A 14,769-nucleotide genomic window follows, 5' to 3' on the forward strand; every position below is an offset into this window, starting at 1 on the left:
GGGCGGCTCCTCGTGTGCGTGTCTGTGTGTGTGCGTGTGCGTGTGTGTGTCTGTGTGTCTGTGTCTGTGTCTGTGTGTCCCCTCCCGCCCCCGCAGCGCTCCCGCCCCGGGGGAACGGTCCCAGCTGCCGCCCCCATCACCACCACACGGGGCAGGAGGAACGCGGGGAGCGGTGGGGGGAGTTTCTCGGCGATTTATGGGGCGGGGGGACACGGGGAGAGCGGGTAAATCCAGCCTGTGATGCCTATAAATGGCGCTCCTCTTCCAAGGTGCACATTTATAAAAAAAAAAAAAAAAATAAGGGGGAAAAAAACCCGGCCGGTGTCATCCCCCCACGTCAGGGCCGGTGGTGGGCGTGAGGCTGTACTTCCTCCGCCCCCTCCTAATGGAGCGAACCATTCCCAGCCAGCCTTCCTCGCCCTCTCCCGCTGCCTCCCTCTTCCTCTCCTTCTCCTCTTGTCTCCCCCCCTTGTCTGCAAAGTCCTCCGCTGCTCGGAACTTGTTGGCAATGTCTATTTTTCAGCTTTCCCCCACGTTCTCCAAAGTAACTATTTAAAGATCTGCAGCCGCAAATGGTTTTACTAAATGTAGGATGGGACTTAAGTTGAACGGCAGTTATATTTCTCTGATCCTTGCTGTACAAATAGGTAAGTGGACTGCCAAATTCCGTGTCAAGTTGTGCGCACCCCAGCCCGGCTGATGCATGCAGGAGCGGAACGTCGGGATAACCCTCTCGGGGGGCCGCGGCGCCGGGCGGCGGCGGGACCCCGCTCTCCGCTCCCCGCGTTCCCTTCGCGGCGGCAGCTTCGCGTTCCGGCACGCTGTCAAGGCAGGGGAGTCCGGAGGAAAGGGAGCCGGTTTCTGATTTCTCGTAAACCACTTTTGGTTTTCGTTTTCCGAAAGCGGTGCATGCTCACTCATACTTCGCTTTTTATTTTTCCCTCCGCCTCTTCTTCCTTCTTTTCCCTCCTTTTCTCTCGGTCCCCACGAGCGGTTGCGTTTGTATCTGGTTTTCGGATGTCCCCTTCGTTCCCTTCCACTTACAGTTTGGTGACTCCGGTGCTAAGAAATTTTCCTCCTCTCCCCGAGGGACAGAGAAATAAGAACGGGCACAAAATGTCATGAGAGAGATCTAGCTGGAAAGTTTTTTTGCAGAAAATCAGGGGGACAAGTGAAGGTCTCCTTTAGGAACCAGAACGTTTTCCCATTTGTAGAGCATCTTAAAACCAAAATAAAGCCATCACTAAATTAAAGGAAATAATCAACTGGAATGCAGTGATTAAACAAATATAAATGACTTTTTAAAATTGTGGAGTCCCACCGCCCAGTCGTTAATTTTGTGCTTGGAGAAGACCTGTCAAAAATCGAGCAGGTCCAAAAAATTTCTATATATGCTGTTACTTAAAATAGAACAGGTTTCTTTCCATGCCGGTGTGTATTTTGTGTGCTTGTTGCCGGTTTTGTTCAATATCTTGGGGGTTTTGCTGGTTGCTTTTGTTGGTTTGCTCTCGTGTTCATTTTATACGTTTCTTTCCTGAGATTTTTTTTTTTTTTTTTTTAGTTACGGACATTACACAATCTCCAAGTTAATAACCACTTTGATCCTATATAGGCAAATTTTAAAGATTACTGCTAGATATGTAGATTCCCGAGCATGATCCCAAACAGGGTTTAAATGAAAGGGGGATTAAAGCACGTCTTTTATTATCTAGACTATCAGGTGTGAAGAGCCCTTTGAAAATATTTTCCTGCAAAGGAATTCTGATACAATTAAAAAAAAAAAAAAAAAAAAGCTAGGCATTGCTATTTAGAGATCCTTTTGCTCGGTCACACTCCTCTCCAGAAAACCTCTGCAGAATTTTATGGGTTACAAAGAAAGAAGAATGGGGGAAAAGGATTTTTAAAAGAAGGGGAGAATTAGAAAGGGAGGCAAAAAACCCCTTGAACATTTATTCATCTAATGGGGGGGTGGGTGCGGGGGGAAGAAATAGTGCAACGAAATGTTGACCTCTGGGAAATGTGGTTAAATGATGCAAACCCCTACATTCGTATTACCATTCCATTTTAAATAAGGCTGAACTCTTCACAAGGCCAGTTTTTGTACTGTCACAGAAAGACGGGGGAAGGCTTTATTTGGATGTTATCCTTAATTTCAATCCTTGCAATTTTTGTTTGTGTTCGTTCATTCATTTGGAGGAGGAGGAAGATTTTCTTTCTGTTGTGTTTATTTGGTTCAGCCGAGGATGGATTTTATTTCAAATTTTAAAAGGCAGCTAGAGTCGCTGGGAAATGCTGTTCCTGGGCTGGCATGAGCATGAGCAGTCGTTTGGAAAGTTACCCCCAAATACTGCTGCACACCGTGGGGATGGTGGCGGTGCGGTGGCTTTGCAGTGCCCGTAAAGGGGACAGCTTTGAAGCTCGTGGAGGGCTTTTCTCCTCTCTACTCCTCCTTCGGTATTTAGGGTAACCTTCCCCTCACCTCCTCCACACCTCCCCACCCCCGGAATCAGCTTCTGGTTGCCGGTGTGGGGTTTGCGAAGGGCCACTGGCTTTGCCCCGTCCCCGGTAAAGGCTGGTGTGAAATGGATGCTCGGCTCGTTCCCAAAATGTCTATGCACCGGGACTTGAAAAAAAAAAAAAAAAAAAAGGAAAAAAAGGAGGAGGGGGGGCGGGCGGGAGTGGGGGGATTTATTTATTTATTAAGGATTTAAGCATAGGAGATTGGAGCTGTCCGAAATCCCTGACATTTTGGAAGATGACCGAGTTGGGGGCTGGGGTGGGCTAAGTCTCCGCGGAAGGGACAGGAGGGATAGACCAGTCGCAGGACTGGGAGAACGGGGAATGGGTTTCGGGAGGGGGCCCGGTCCGTCACGGAGGGCTCCTGCGGTCCTGCTGCATTGCACATTGCTGCACACTGCTGTCTTTGAATGGGGTGCAGGGTGTGGAAGGTCGTGGCAACGGCAAGGCACAAGCGACCTAGTTCATGAGAAATCCCGTTGTCTTCGAGCCAGACAGGAGCCTTGTCTATCCGCTTTTTCTTTTTTCTTTTTTTTTACCCTTCCTTTATATATATATATATATTTAATTTATTGGCGGGGTTTGGGGCAGCTTAGACCCGGGGATACCCCGTGCTGAGGCAGCGGCACGGGCAGACAGGGCCAGGCTGCCCCTCGGGGGTGAGGGATGCTCGGCTCGCCACTGGTCCCAAACGTGACCCCTGCCACCCCCCCCTCCCCGACCCCAGCCTGGGGCAGGGCTCCTCTCCGAACCCCAGATTTTCAGCACAGCCCGACACTTTTTTGCAGAAATTCGAAGCAACTCCCCCTCCGCTGTAGCTGCTGGAGCGAGATGGCGCGGGTTTTATAGGACATGGTTTTACCCTCGGGATGGTCTTCAGTTCTTCTCTATTTGTTTGCCTGGCTTTTTTTTTTTTTTTTTTTTCTATCGTAGCCAATGTCTGGAGCCTGCTGGGGGTTTGATGTGGCGGCTGGTGCTGGTGCTGGTGTGTGTGTGTGTGTGTGTGTGTGTGTGTGTGTGTGTAGAGGGGAGTGGCCAACAAGTCATGTTAGCGATGAATCAAACGGCAAGAAGAGGATTTGGGTTGAAACAGTCTCTTTTGGAGTCAGCCATTTAGCTTGCAACCGGTACCCGGCAAGGAAACACACACACACACCCCGTCACAGCCGTTCCCCGGGGACACGGCGCGGGAGGTGTCCCCACCCGACGCCCCGCGGTGTGGGCGGCAAGGGGCTCCTCCTCAAGGGACGGGGGAAGCCCCTTCCCGCCCCCGCTGGCCGCAGCGACATCCCCCAGGCCTAGGGACACCGCGGCGTCCCCAGCTCCCGCCACGGGCAGGAGAGCGGCTGGCAGCCAGCGCCTCGCCGTGCCGGGGTACCCCGCCCACCAGGCGGCTGCGGGCATGTGCGGGATGCCGTGGGGTGGCACAGGCCTGCAGCGGGTCCCGCGTCCCGTCCCGTCCCGTGCCGTGCCGTGCCTTCTCGGGGCACGCAGGAGGAGCCCGTAACTCATTTTCCTCCCGCGTTTGCAGGCGGTGGTTCTTGTGTTGGTTCCTGTTGTACTGAACCGAATTCCCTTGGCTAGAGCCATCCCGGGGCATGCCTGGGCTGCCCGGCAGGTTTGGGGGAGCGGGGCTCACCCCGGCCCGGTCCCGCCCTGCAGCCCCGAGCACAGGCATGGCCGGGTCGGCATCCCCGCAGCTGTCTGAGTGATTTCGCGCTCCCTTCTTTGAGTGTCTCTATCGCAGCTCTTTCTAGTGATTTTTTTTTTTATTAGTATTATTTTTAATTTAATTTTTTTTCCCGCTGCGCCTTGCACGGTGTTTGCCCAGCGACCTGGGCAATAGGGAGCGTGTGCGTGTGCGTGCGCCTGCGTTTGTACGGAGATACGCTCCTGCTGCTTCCAGGAGGAATTTTCTAACAAAGGATCAAGACCGGGGAGAAGCAGGCAGCGCACCTTCACCTCCCCTCCTCCTCTCCCCTTAAAGAAAAAAAGGGAGGCAAACAATAGGAAAAAAAAATAGTGAAAGCAGCGTCGCTAATCCACAGACACCGAACCCTCCGGTACTAAAAAAAAAAAGGGCGAAGAGCCCCTGGCTCACCTCCTCGAGTGGCGAGCCTGGCTCAGTCCCACCGCCCCTCTCCTGCCCCAGGTCGCGCTTTTAGCAAGGGCTGGTGGCGGGCGGCTGGAGGAGAAGGGAAGAGGCGAGTCGGGGCCGGGGGCGGAGGGCCGGGGCGGGGGCCGGCGGTGCTGACCTGTGCCCCTGCCCCCGCAGCGTACCTGGTGCAGGCGGTGAGAGCGGCGGGGCGGTGCGATGCGGTCTTTAGGGGCTTCTCGGATTGTTTGCTGCGGCTGGGCGATAACATGGCCAACTACCCGCAGGACCTGGACGACAAGAGAAATCTCCAAACGATCTGCGCGTAGGTCTTTCCTCTCTTCCTCGGGGTCGCGGGGGGAGAATGGGGGTCACCCGGGGCTGGGCAAGGGGGGCGAGGCTGAGTGGGGGCGGGAAGGAGGGAAGGAACAAAAGTAACGCAGGGGTTACGCTTTGGGGTTGGATTCTCTGCTCCAGGGTCCCTCCAAGCTCACTGCCACGGGGACAGGCCGGGCTTGGGAAACAGCGAAGTCTGGCGGGAATTTTTACAGCGTCTTTTATTTTTCTTCTATTTTTTTGCCTCCATGAATCTGAGGCGGGTTTTTTGCTGGTTTGTTTTCTTTTTTTTTTTTTTTTTTTTTTTTCTTTTTTTTTTTTTTTTGCCTACTTAGCTCCTCTTTCATATTCTTTCCCTTCCCCCGATCTGCACTGGGATGCTTACATTGGCCGCCCGGGGATCGTTATCCCTTTCCTTATTGCTGCCTGTGGGACACGCTCACCACCGGGCTCCGGGCTCCCCCCGAGGCCGGGGCGAGGCTGCCCACCCCGGCCGGGCACAGCCGGCGCTGGGGAGGCACCTCCTCGGAAAACAAAACGTAATTAAAAAGGGAAGAGCCCTGTCATGATATGAATCGCCCAGCGGCAGAGACGCGGCCGTCCCAGCGCCAGCTCTCTTCTGCCACCTCCATGGCCCCGGGAAAACCCATTTGCCCCCAGTTTCGCCCTGCTCCTGGCACAGAAGGGACAAGAAGGAAAGGGCAACGATGAAGGGGAGTAAAATAATAATAATAATAATAATAATAATAGTAATAACAATGATAAAAGCAATAACAGCAACAACAGCAACAAAAATATTAGGAGGAGAAAAAGAGCTCGCCTCGCAAAATCGTGTCCCACACAGGGAGGCATTTTCGATATGTCTGGGAGGAAAAAGGAAAAACTCGTCCCAAAACAACAAAACAAAAAACCCCAAACCCAAACCGCATATACAAAAAAAAAAAAAACAAAAAAAAAACAAAAAAAAAAACCACACCAAAACAAACAAACAAACAAAAAAAAAACCACAAAAAAAACCCAAAGAAAAGAGAGGTTGCAGCACAGGGTGTTTTCCCCGTTTCTCGGTGCAAAATCCCGCCGTTTTAAAAAAAAACTCAACCAAAAAAAAAAAAAAAAAAAAAGAGAAATCTTTAGAAACGAGATGGTATTTTTACACATAAATAAGTTTGGAATAGTTTTGGGTTTTTATTTTGCTCCGCAAAAATTAGGAAACAAAAGACATGAAATGGGAAAGTGAGAAGGAAAAAGAAAGGGAAAGGAAAAAGAAAGGAAAGGAAAAAGAAAGGAAAGGAAAAAGAAAGAAAAGGAAAAAGAAAAAGTGTGAAGTGACTCTGTAACACTCCTCCCTCCCTACCTAGAGATTTCTGAGTCAAACACCTAAAAAGGCTGGCACCTCTCTGTAAATGCTGGGCTGGGGTTTACTTTGTGTCCTGCAACAGAAATAAATACCCGGGGGCAGCAGCGTCCTGATATGGTATCTTGTGCCCTCGAGTGCCAGACCAGATGTGATCCTGATCCCTAAAAATAACTCTTTTCCAAGAAAGACCCTTTTCCCGACCACCTCCCACCATCCGATTGCCTTCACCCTGTGCTGGGATGTGTATTGAAAGAAGATGGTGAAAGATTTAATTTTCCTTTGGGAGATGCAATTACAGCAGAAATACTGCAGGAGAGGCACACTCTCAGACTCAGGCTTCTCAGTATCTCATTATTTATTACAAATGTAGCAAACATTGGGAGTCTACAACCAGCTTAGAGTGCTCATAAATTAGAGGCAGCAGGACTACTTTGGAAAAAAAAAAAAAAAAAGGAAAAGAAAGAAAAAATCAAGACCCAGTTTCTCAGACGTCTGCCTTGAGGCGTGAGGGAAATAGAAGGCAGATTCGGGGTGATTTTCGCTAACTCAGACATGGAAAGGAAAGATCCTCCAGTACCCTCCCTATACGGTCCATGGGACGACGGGTGCCTGCCCCGGCGACAAACGCCGGTCCAGCCCCAGTGAAGAAAGGAATTGGAAAAAAAAAAAAAAAAGAAAGAAAAAAAAGGGGAAAATTTGTGCGAATAGGTGGAAATTATCCGAGGAAAGTGAATCTCTTCCCTGCCTATAGACCCCTGGCCGCTGATCAGGGGTCGCTCCCGCTGTCCTGCTGCGGGTCGGTGCGAGGCGCTGAGAAGCGGAAGATGCTCCTGCTTCCTTCTCCCACCCTTCCTGCTTCTCCTACTCTTCCTCCTTGAGCTTTTCCTGCACTAAGGGCCTTTCCCCGCCCCGGGGAATCCTTCCCGAGGGTTTCTGCCCACTGCACCCGAAAGTGCGCCTTTCCCACCACCGTCTGCCCGCTCCCACCGGTGACGAGAAGCCCTCGGGACGAGCCCGCGGACCCCTGGGCTGGCTCCTGGCAGCCGAGGGGGCAGGTCCCCTCCTCCCGTCAGGCAAAGACCCCTCCGCCAGGGACCCAGCAGAGCAATTTTTGCAGCACCCTGACAGGGCTGGTTCCGAAGGCGGGTTTGGGGATGGGGGGGACCCCCGAATCCTCAGCCGGCGGCTCCTCCCCGCCGGCCCAGCCTCCCTTTCAGGCATGCCCGGCTGGCTCCGCCGGCAGGAGGAGGGGGTGGCGGGCCCGAGGGGCGGGCCCCCTCCCCGGGAAGGTGGGTGCGTGCCTGTTTTGACGCCGGCTGCTCTCCCTTCCTGCAGGTACTGGGATGATTTCCACGCCTGCACCCTCACAGCGCTCACCGATTGCCAGGAAGGAGCGACAGACCTCTGGGAGAAATTGAGACGGGAATCCAAAAACCTCGATTTCCAAGGCAGCTTATTTGAACTGTGTGGAGGCGGCAGCGGCGCGGCGCCGTCCCTCCTGCCGCCGGCCTTGCCCCTGCTGCTGGCGGCTCTGTGGGCCGCCCTAGTGACCTGGCTGCCTTTCTAGGGGAGCGAGCACACTCACACCCACACCCTCTCCATGTGCTGGATCTATAGAGGAAGTGTCCATCCGTTGCTTTGGGGACGTTGTGCTTTTCTGTGGTTGATGATGATGATGATGGTGGTGGTGGTGGCTGATGATGGTGAAACACCCATGTAGGACTGTGGAAGCGTTCTCCCTTTTTTTTTTTTTTTTTTTTTTTTTTTTTTTTTTTTTTTGTGTTTTATTTGCCAAATCTTACCAAACAGGCAGCGGCGCGCAGCCCAAATCGGACCTCAGCTTTACTATCGCTTCGAATCAAAAATAGAGAAAAATATAAAGAAACTAACTCGAGCCCTCGTTGTGCAAACGCAATCTCAGGAACGGCTCTGGGCCACCTACTGCTAAGGCTGTAACCGGCCGGGTACCTCCCGGCGAGCCACGGGCTCCGCTAAAAATGTGGCAGTGTGCGAGGCGAGAACAAAAACCGCAGACAGGAAAAGGCACTGGCGAGAAATCCAAGGTAGATGTCCACGTGTGAAGCATATGGTGAATAATTCACAATCTCTCATCTTTCCTCCACAGTCGCTTGTTTTTTTTGGTCATTCCACTGGAAAAATATTTAAAAATAAATGAAAAAGAACATTTTTCCTCAAGGGGAAAAGAGAGCGAGAGAGGGAGAGAAAGAGAGGGAAACGAACAGCTAAGGAAGGAAGGAGCAAGAGAAAGAAAGACGTATCTAAATGCCCGGAGGAATGAAGGAATGCTGCTAACATCTCTGAGAGTTTATCTTTACTTGCTGTTCGAAGGCATCTTTCCGAATTCACTGCCTTTATTTTTTCCTCCTCTTTGTTTTAGATGTTACACATAACAGTAAAATACCTAAATATCCAACCGTAGAGATCACAAAAAGGGGGCTTAAATGTAAACCTAAAGGAAAAAAAATAATAACAGCAAAACGATTTTGAAAAAAAAAAGAGCCTTGATTTTAAAAGAGAAGAAAAATGTAATTTAAACAAAAGTTTATTATAAAGTCAATTCAGCAAAAAATAACAAAAAAAGATTTGCTACAAAGTATAGACAGAAGTATAAAATAAAAATTATTGTTTGAAATGAGGGTGTCGTCCTTTTTATAAAACATACCTAGAGTATCTTGGAAAGGACAAGGCTTTTAAGGCAAGGAAGTCTAAATCTTGAACCCATCCCTTGACGAACATGGCAATTCAGTTCAAACAAGGACAGGGTGCCTCAATCGCTTAGTCGAAGCCCTTCTATCTCTCTCTCTCTCTTTTTTTTATTTTTTTCTTTTCTTCTCCCCCCCCCTTTTTATTTTCCCCTTTCTTTTGCTCCTTATAAATATGCTATAAATCCTCCCACCCTCCTCCTCCTCCTCCCGAAGCCGGGAAGCGCAGCACCCCCGTGCTCCGGGCGGCCCGGGGCCGGCGCGGGGAGCCCCGCGCAGCAGCGGGGGCGGGCGGCGCGGATCTCCCGCGGGCGCGGAGAGCTGCCGAGCCCCGGCCGAGGGAAGGCAGCAACCACCATTAAGGAGGAGGCTGCGGAGCCGGAGCCGGGGCGCAGAGGAGCCCTTTTCATAATTAATAAGGCAGCTCAGCCGAAGGAGCAAAGGGAAGGGGGGACGGGGTATTGATTTCGCAGCAGAAGCTGCTCTAACCTCGGCTATTTATAGACGCCTGATGCCTTTATAAAGAAATACACATCAAATAGTGAACACGTCCTTTTTACTTATAAGAGGAGAGCCCAGCTGGCGATCGGGGGTGGGTGGGTGGGTGAGTGGGCGATGGGGAAGGTAGGGACCACGAATTGGTGCGAGGTGATTTATTCCTCTGGAGAGCCGTTGCCTGTGCCATAGCTCTCCTTTGCCAATGTGTAGGGTGGCAGAGTCTCTCCTTCGCCCCCTCTCCCTGCTCCCTCCTTTCCCAAGGTCCGCAATGTAATGTGTAAGCAATAGCAAATGTAACAGTTCATAAATCAAACAGTGGGTCGCAAGCCAATCTGCATTTCCCAAACGGATTGAATCCCAGCAACGAATGTGCTCAGGAACTGGAGCCAGGCGCCTTTACCACTGGAAGCAATGTTGATTTTTTAATGATAAAATACATTATGCGTGTGTTGGGGGGGCTTTGCAGAGCTCAGCCTCGCTTCGGCAGACACAGGTCTGCTTGAATTTCGTTTTACTTTGGCCTCCCTCTAGATTCAATCCCCACCACCACCAAAGAAAAAGGAAAACCCTGGAGAGCAGATCTTTGTTTAAATGGTTCGGGTTATTTTCCCTCCCCACAGAGGATCTAGACCTAAATTGATTTTTCTGTGCACATCTCTGTATTCATGAGGTCAGCCGCTGCTGTTATGGTTTCCTGTAGCACGAAATGCCAGATGCCGAGGAGAGAGGGGAGAGGAAGCCCTTGCTGGGGTGCCAGGGCTCTGCAGCCTGCTGTCTGCCCCCGTCGGCGGCCCGGGCTCCGGTCCCGCCCGCTGCCGGCATCCCCCTGGCTCGGCTTTGAGGTGCTCCCGCCTTCCCGGCTGCTGGACGGTGCCCGTCCGTCGGAAGGGAGCCTACCAGCTTTCCCTCACCCCACAGAAGAAAGCTGAAACGCCCTAATAAGGGGGCGATTTCCAGCTCATTAGCGGACTCGAGTTATCTTCGTGTGAAGTTCAATTACTAATGAATAATCTCTCCGTAATTAGCACATCCCCCAATTAACCCTCCGTTGAGAAGAATAACAAACGGCGGCAAACCAGTGAAAAACAGCGGAGCGGGTGGGGAGGGGGTCCGGTGGTCGTTCCCGGCCCCCTTTCCTCCCTTCTGTCTCTTCCTGGACTCTGCTGTTTGGGGCTAATAATTGTCGGGCGCTCATGCCAGGGGCACAGGCCGGGCACCCGGCCTGCCGAGCTAGCCGGGATGCACTGGCCTGCATTGCAGCCCGGGATTTCCCGCTCAGGCGGCAGGGACGGCAGCAAACCCCGGTCCCGCCGGCTCAGCTCCCTCGGACCATCTGGCAAGCGAGGCTCTTCCCGCCGGCCGCTCCGTGGCTTTTCTAGGGGAGCACGAGCAACCAACAAACTCCCCCTTCGCTCCCTCCCCTTCATTTTATAGGAGCCCCCCAATGCGCAAGGCATTGGCTTTTCCCTTTTCTGCTCCTTTCAAGGGCCGTTTCTGAAGCCTGAGCGCAATGGTCGATTTTCTGTATTTAATTTTCACGGCCGCAGGGATGGATGGTTGCTCTGCCTTGCCATGTTGTGTGGGCAAGGAAACATGAGCCCTCCGCCAAGTCCCAGAAAAGGACTGAGTGTACTGGACTTGCCTCCTGCCGCCTTGCACCTGTAGGGTTTGTAAAGGCTGGGCTGTCTCTTGCCAGGCTGGTCCCGCTGCCCCAGGCAGCGGCTGCTGTAGCAAGAGCTGGAAGAGGCTCAAACCTCTAACATCCCTTCTTAACTCCCTGAAAAACGTGAGCTGGTGAACTGGAGAGGGGAAAAACGCCACAGAAGAGAGTTAAAACCTTGACAGTGACCACAGTAAAATTATTTCCTGCTCAAAAGATAATGCTCACACACGCATGCATAAAGGGGGAAAAAAAAACCAAACCAACCAAACAAAACATAAATGCAGATCAACAGGGAAAAAACCCTCAGCCGAAAAAAAAAGACAAGCCAGTGCATTTCTAGCTGGCTGGATAATCAGGAAGAGTTGCAGCCATTGCGGCTCTGCCTGCCCTAATTCCTATTCCTAGCTCCGACTGAGCAACCGCATCCCCGCAGTCCCCGGAGGGCTGCACAGCGCTGGCTCCTTCTTCCCCGGCAGCGCTGGATGCACCCGTGCTTGGCCTGCGGCTGCTCTCCTGCTGCCTCCCTCCCTCCCTCTCTCTCCCTTTTAGCAGCCTGGCTGAGCCCTGCAGGGAGAGTTGCACCTTGGCCCGGCTCGGGCTGTCCTCGGACACGGCGAGACCCTGCAGGCACTGGGCTGAGGTGGTGGCAGCGGATTATTTTTGCTTTTAGGGGAAAGAAGGAAAAAAAAAAAAAAAAAAAGAGACCTTTTCCCATCTGTTCAAAGACTGTAACAGGGAGATGGAGTGGGCCTGTGCTGGGAGCAAAAGCTTGAGCCAGGACACACAAAAGTGAGGAAAAATCTGAGCGGTAGTGAGAGCAAACTGGTTGGCCTTTATGGAGGGAGCAGAGAGGCATGGTATGGAATAAGGTGCAGTATCCATTTCTGACAGGACTTTTTGGTGCCTGTACTACATCTCAGAGGAAGCAGCCAGTTACTGTTGGTCCTTGGCTCATTTGCACAGTCTAGGGATGAATGGATCAGTGGCTCTTCCAGCCCTCTTCCTCTCCAGGGTCCTTTTAAAATCTGTGCAGTTTCTGTCTTACCCAGTGAAACCCACTAAGTTCTGTGAAGGGCTGACAACCTAAGGAGAGAGAGAACGGTTCAGCCTTTCTATTCACCAAGTAGATTCATTAATGATTAGTGCCATTAGGTGGACTACAGTAGTGCCTGAGGGCCCCAATTAAAGGAAAAGTGAGCTTGTTAAATCCAGAAAGCCAGATTCTCCCTCTGCTACTCCGGCCTGATGCAGAGGTGGTGCCTCCAGGGCGGGTAGCAGGAATAGCCCTGGCTTTCTGTGTGAGCAGCCTCTGTGCCTTCCCCCGTCCCTCCTCCACCTCTTCCTTCTCCCCTGCCTTAGCTGCAGATCCCACTTGCAGGATGCTGCAGAGCAAGGCTGTTGCAGGACTTGGCTGGCAGGACTTGCAGGAGGAGGTGTCAAATCAGCTTATTCTTCTGAGCCACTTCATTCTTCATCACAAGTGGGTTTGGGTGGGCTTTTTTTGGTTTAGGTTTTGGGGTTTTTTTGGGCAGGGTTGAGAGCAGGCAAAGTGGTGGGGATTGCAGAGGAGTCTGTTATGAAATCAGATGCGATTTTAGACGTCTGAAAGAGTTTCTTTAGGCTAAAGGTAGCTGAAGATCAATTGCTCTGTTGGCAAATGTGCTTCCAGCTGGTTGGAGCTTCTCCTGGGGGAGAGTTTCAACCCAGGGCCCATTGCAATGGTAGTACAGGAAAGGGCTTTCATTTGCTTTGGGCTAAGGACCTTCTGCTGCCCAGTTCTACCAGTGAGAAGAGAAACTGGAGATGATGTGGGAGAGTGACAACAGCACTATTACTGGTGAGTTACTGGCTGTTCCTTTCCCCTCAAATCCCCATGGTGGGTCTGTGTTTGAAGATTTTGCTCAAAGCCCCATGCTCCTAAACTATGGGTTTGCTAACAAATGGGTAGACTGTGCTGGCACAGACTTTGCCTTTCAGGAGGTACTGAAGAAATAGGTTTAAATAAATCAAATTCTCAGAAACCCAACCTGCAGATTGTGGCTTGGATTTTTAGGGTGTACTGTTTGTTTTATTTTGTTTCTTTGTTTGTTTCTCTCCAAAGCTGATATGAAGAAAAGATGGAAACAGCCTCCTGAAGGTCAAGGTGAGACTGACCAACACCTGATGGCTGGTATTCACCAGCAGTAATAAATCCCTGATCACGGGTGCTGGAAGTCTCTTTAGAGAAACAACATTGCTGCAGGGGACCAACAACTAGTCCTGACCTTCTTTACACAGCCATTCTCTGGGAAATGTATCCCCTGAAGTCAATGTGGATTCTGCCTGGGTAAGGATTTTGAATGCTCAGTTTTACCTCAGATGGGAATGTTATCCCAATATGAACTCCAGGTTCATGACACCAAAATACAAAGAGGTTTGTGTGTGCATTGTGCTTTGCACCTCCACATTTCTTGTCCATGATATCAATTTATTAAGTACTGTGAAAAACTTACTAGATCTCTCAAGCATCAGAGATCAAATCTGCAGAGCACCTTTTTTTTTGCCAGGAAGCAACCTCAAGAGTAGATGGGCAGTGCATCCTTTAATACCACTGTAATACCACCAATTTCTTTAATACTTTGGAAACTATTGGATATTCAAACTGATGCTCCCCAAGGCAGCGAACAAAAACCTCAGAACTTCAGCCAACCAAAGTGAAAACCAAGTAACCAACCAAAAAACCATTAGTAACCATAAGAAGGAAACAATCACTGATAGTGGTAGGAGTTGTTTTATCAGATTTATCCCCTTAAACCACCTATTTTGCTGCAGTTGCTGTCAGTAAGTTTCCTTCAGATACAGCTATGTACACCGTCTGATTCTGCCAAATGCATCTCTTCAAGAGTCAAACCATATGTCTAGTATAGTCTCTCTTTGTCAGGACTTCTAATAGTAGTACTTCTGACAATTGTAGTACCTTAGGTGCAAGAAGTTTTGCAGTAAATGGTCACTTTGGTATTTATGCTTCTTTTGATGCATTTTATGTTGACTGGGTAGTGTAAGAGGTCTTATCCATTCCTGTGTTCCCCTGGGGCACTTTCAATTTTCCAGTCCTCTGGCACAAGCTGCCTTTTGTAAAGGACTGATTCCAGTAAAGGCACTGCCTCATTTTGTTTCCCATATTCTAACAAATCCTTAAATTATGTTGTCAGATGAAAAATACAGAACATATTTTGTTAGCATGGAACATTGGTCACATTAGTTTCACAATGCCTCATTGAAGGATCCAATATGTCAGAAAATTGTCCTAAGCTTTGCTGTTTATTGAGGCTTAATAGGTGCCCTTGTCCCTTTTATTAGAGCCATGATGCAATACTTGTTCTTTTTCTGTTCCCAAGACATTTCACTTATCTCCTTCACCCTTACTCCTAGCGTCCATTAAATGGGAGTAGCACTTTCAGATCTCTGAGATCTGTGAAATATGTTACATGAGGAGATGGACTTTGTTAATTACAAAAATTTTATTTTATCTTTTAGCTTTCATCAGAAGAAAAACACCCAGATTGAAATGACAACAACAAATAATAGGTAAAGGATGCTC

General features: G+C 50.3%; 1 protein-coding gene across 1 annotated transcript; it reads left to right on the forward strand.

Moving 5' to 3' along the window:
* The first annotated feature begins 328 nt into the window (after nt 1–328).
* NRN1 (neuritin 1) lies at nt 329–8,948 on the forward strand. The gene is made up of 3 exons (XM_009090349.3): nt 329–647; nt 4,793–4,937; nt 7,641–8,948. Exons 1-3 carry the CDS (start codon nt 593–595, stop codon nt 7,870–7,872), a joined length of 432 nt encoding a protein of 143 aa, XP_009088597.1. The 5' UTR covers nt 329–592; the 3' UTR covers nt 7,873–8,948.
* The last annotated feature ends 5,821 nt before the right edge of the window (nt 8,949–14,769 follow it).

This window comes from Serinus canaria, chromosome 2 (genome assembly GCF_022539315.1).
Source record: "Serinus canaria isolate serCan28SL12 chromosome 2, serCan2020, whole genome shotgun sequence".
In the NCBI taxonomy this organism is placed as follows: domain Eukaryota; kingdom Metazoa; phylum Chordata; class Aves; order Passeriformes; family Fringillidae; genus Serinus; species Serinus canaria.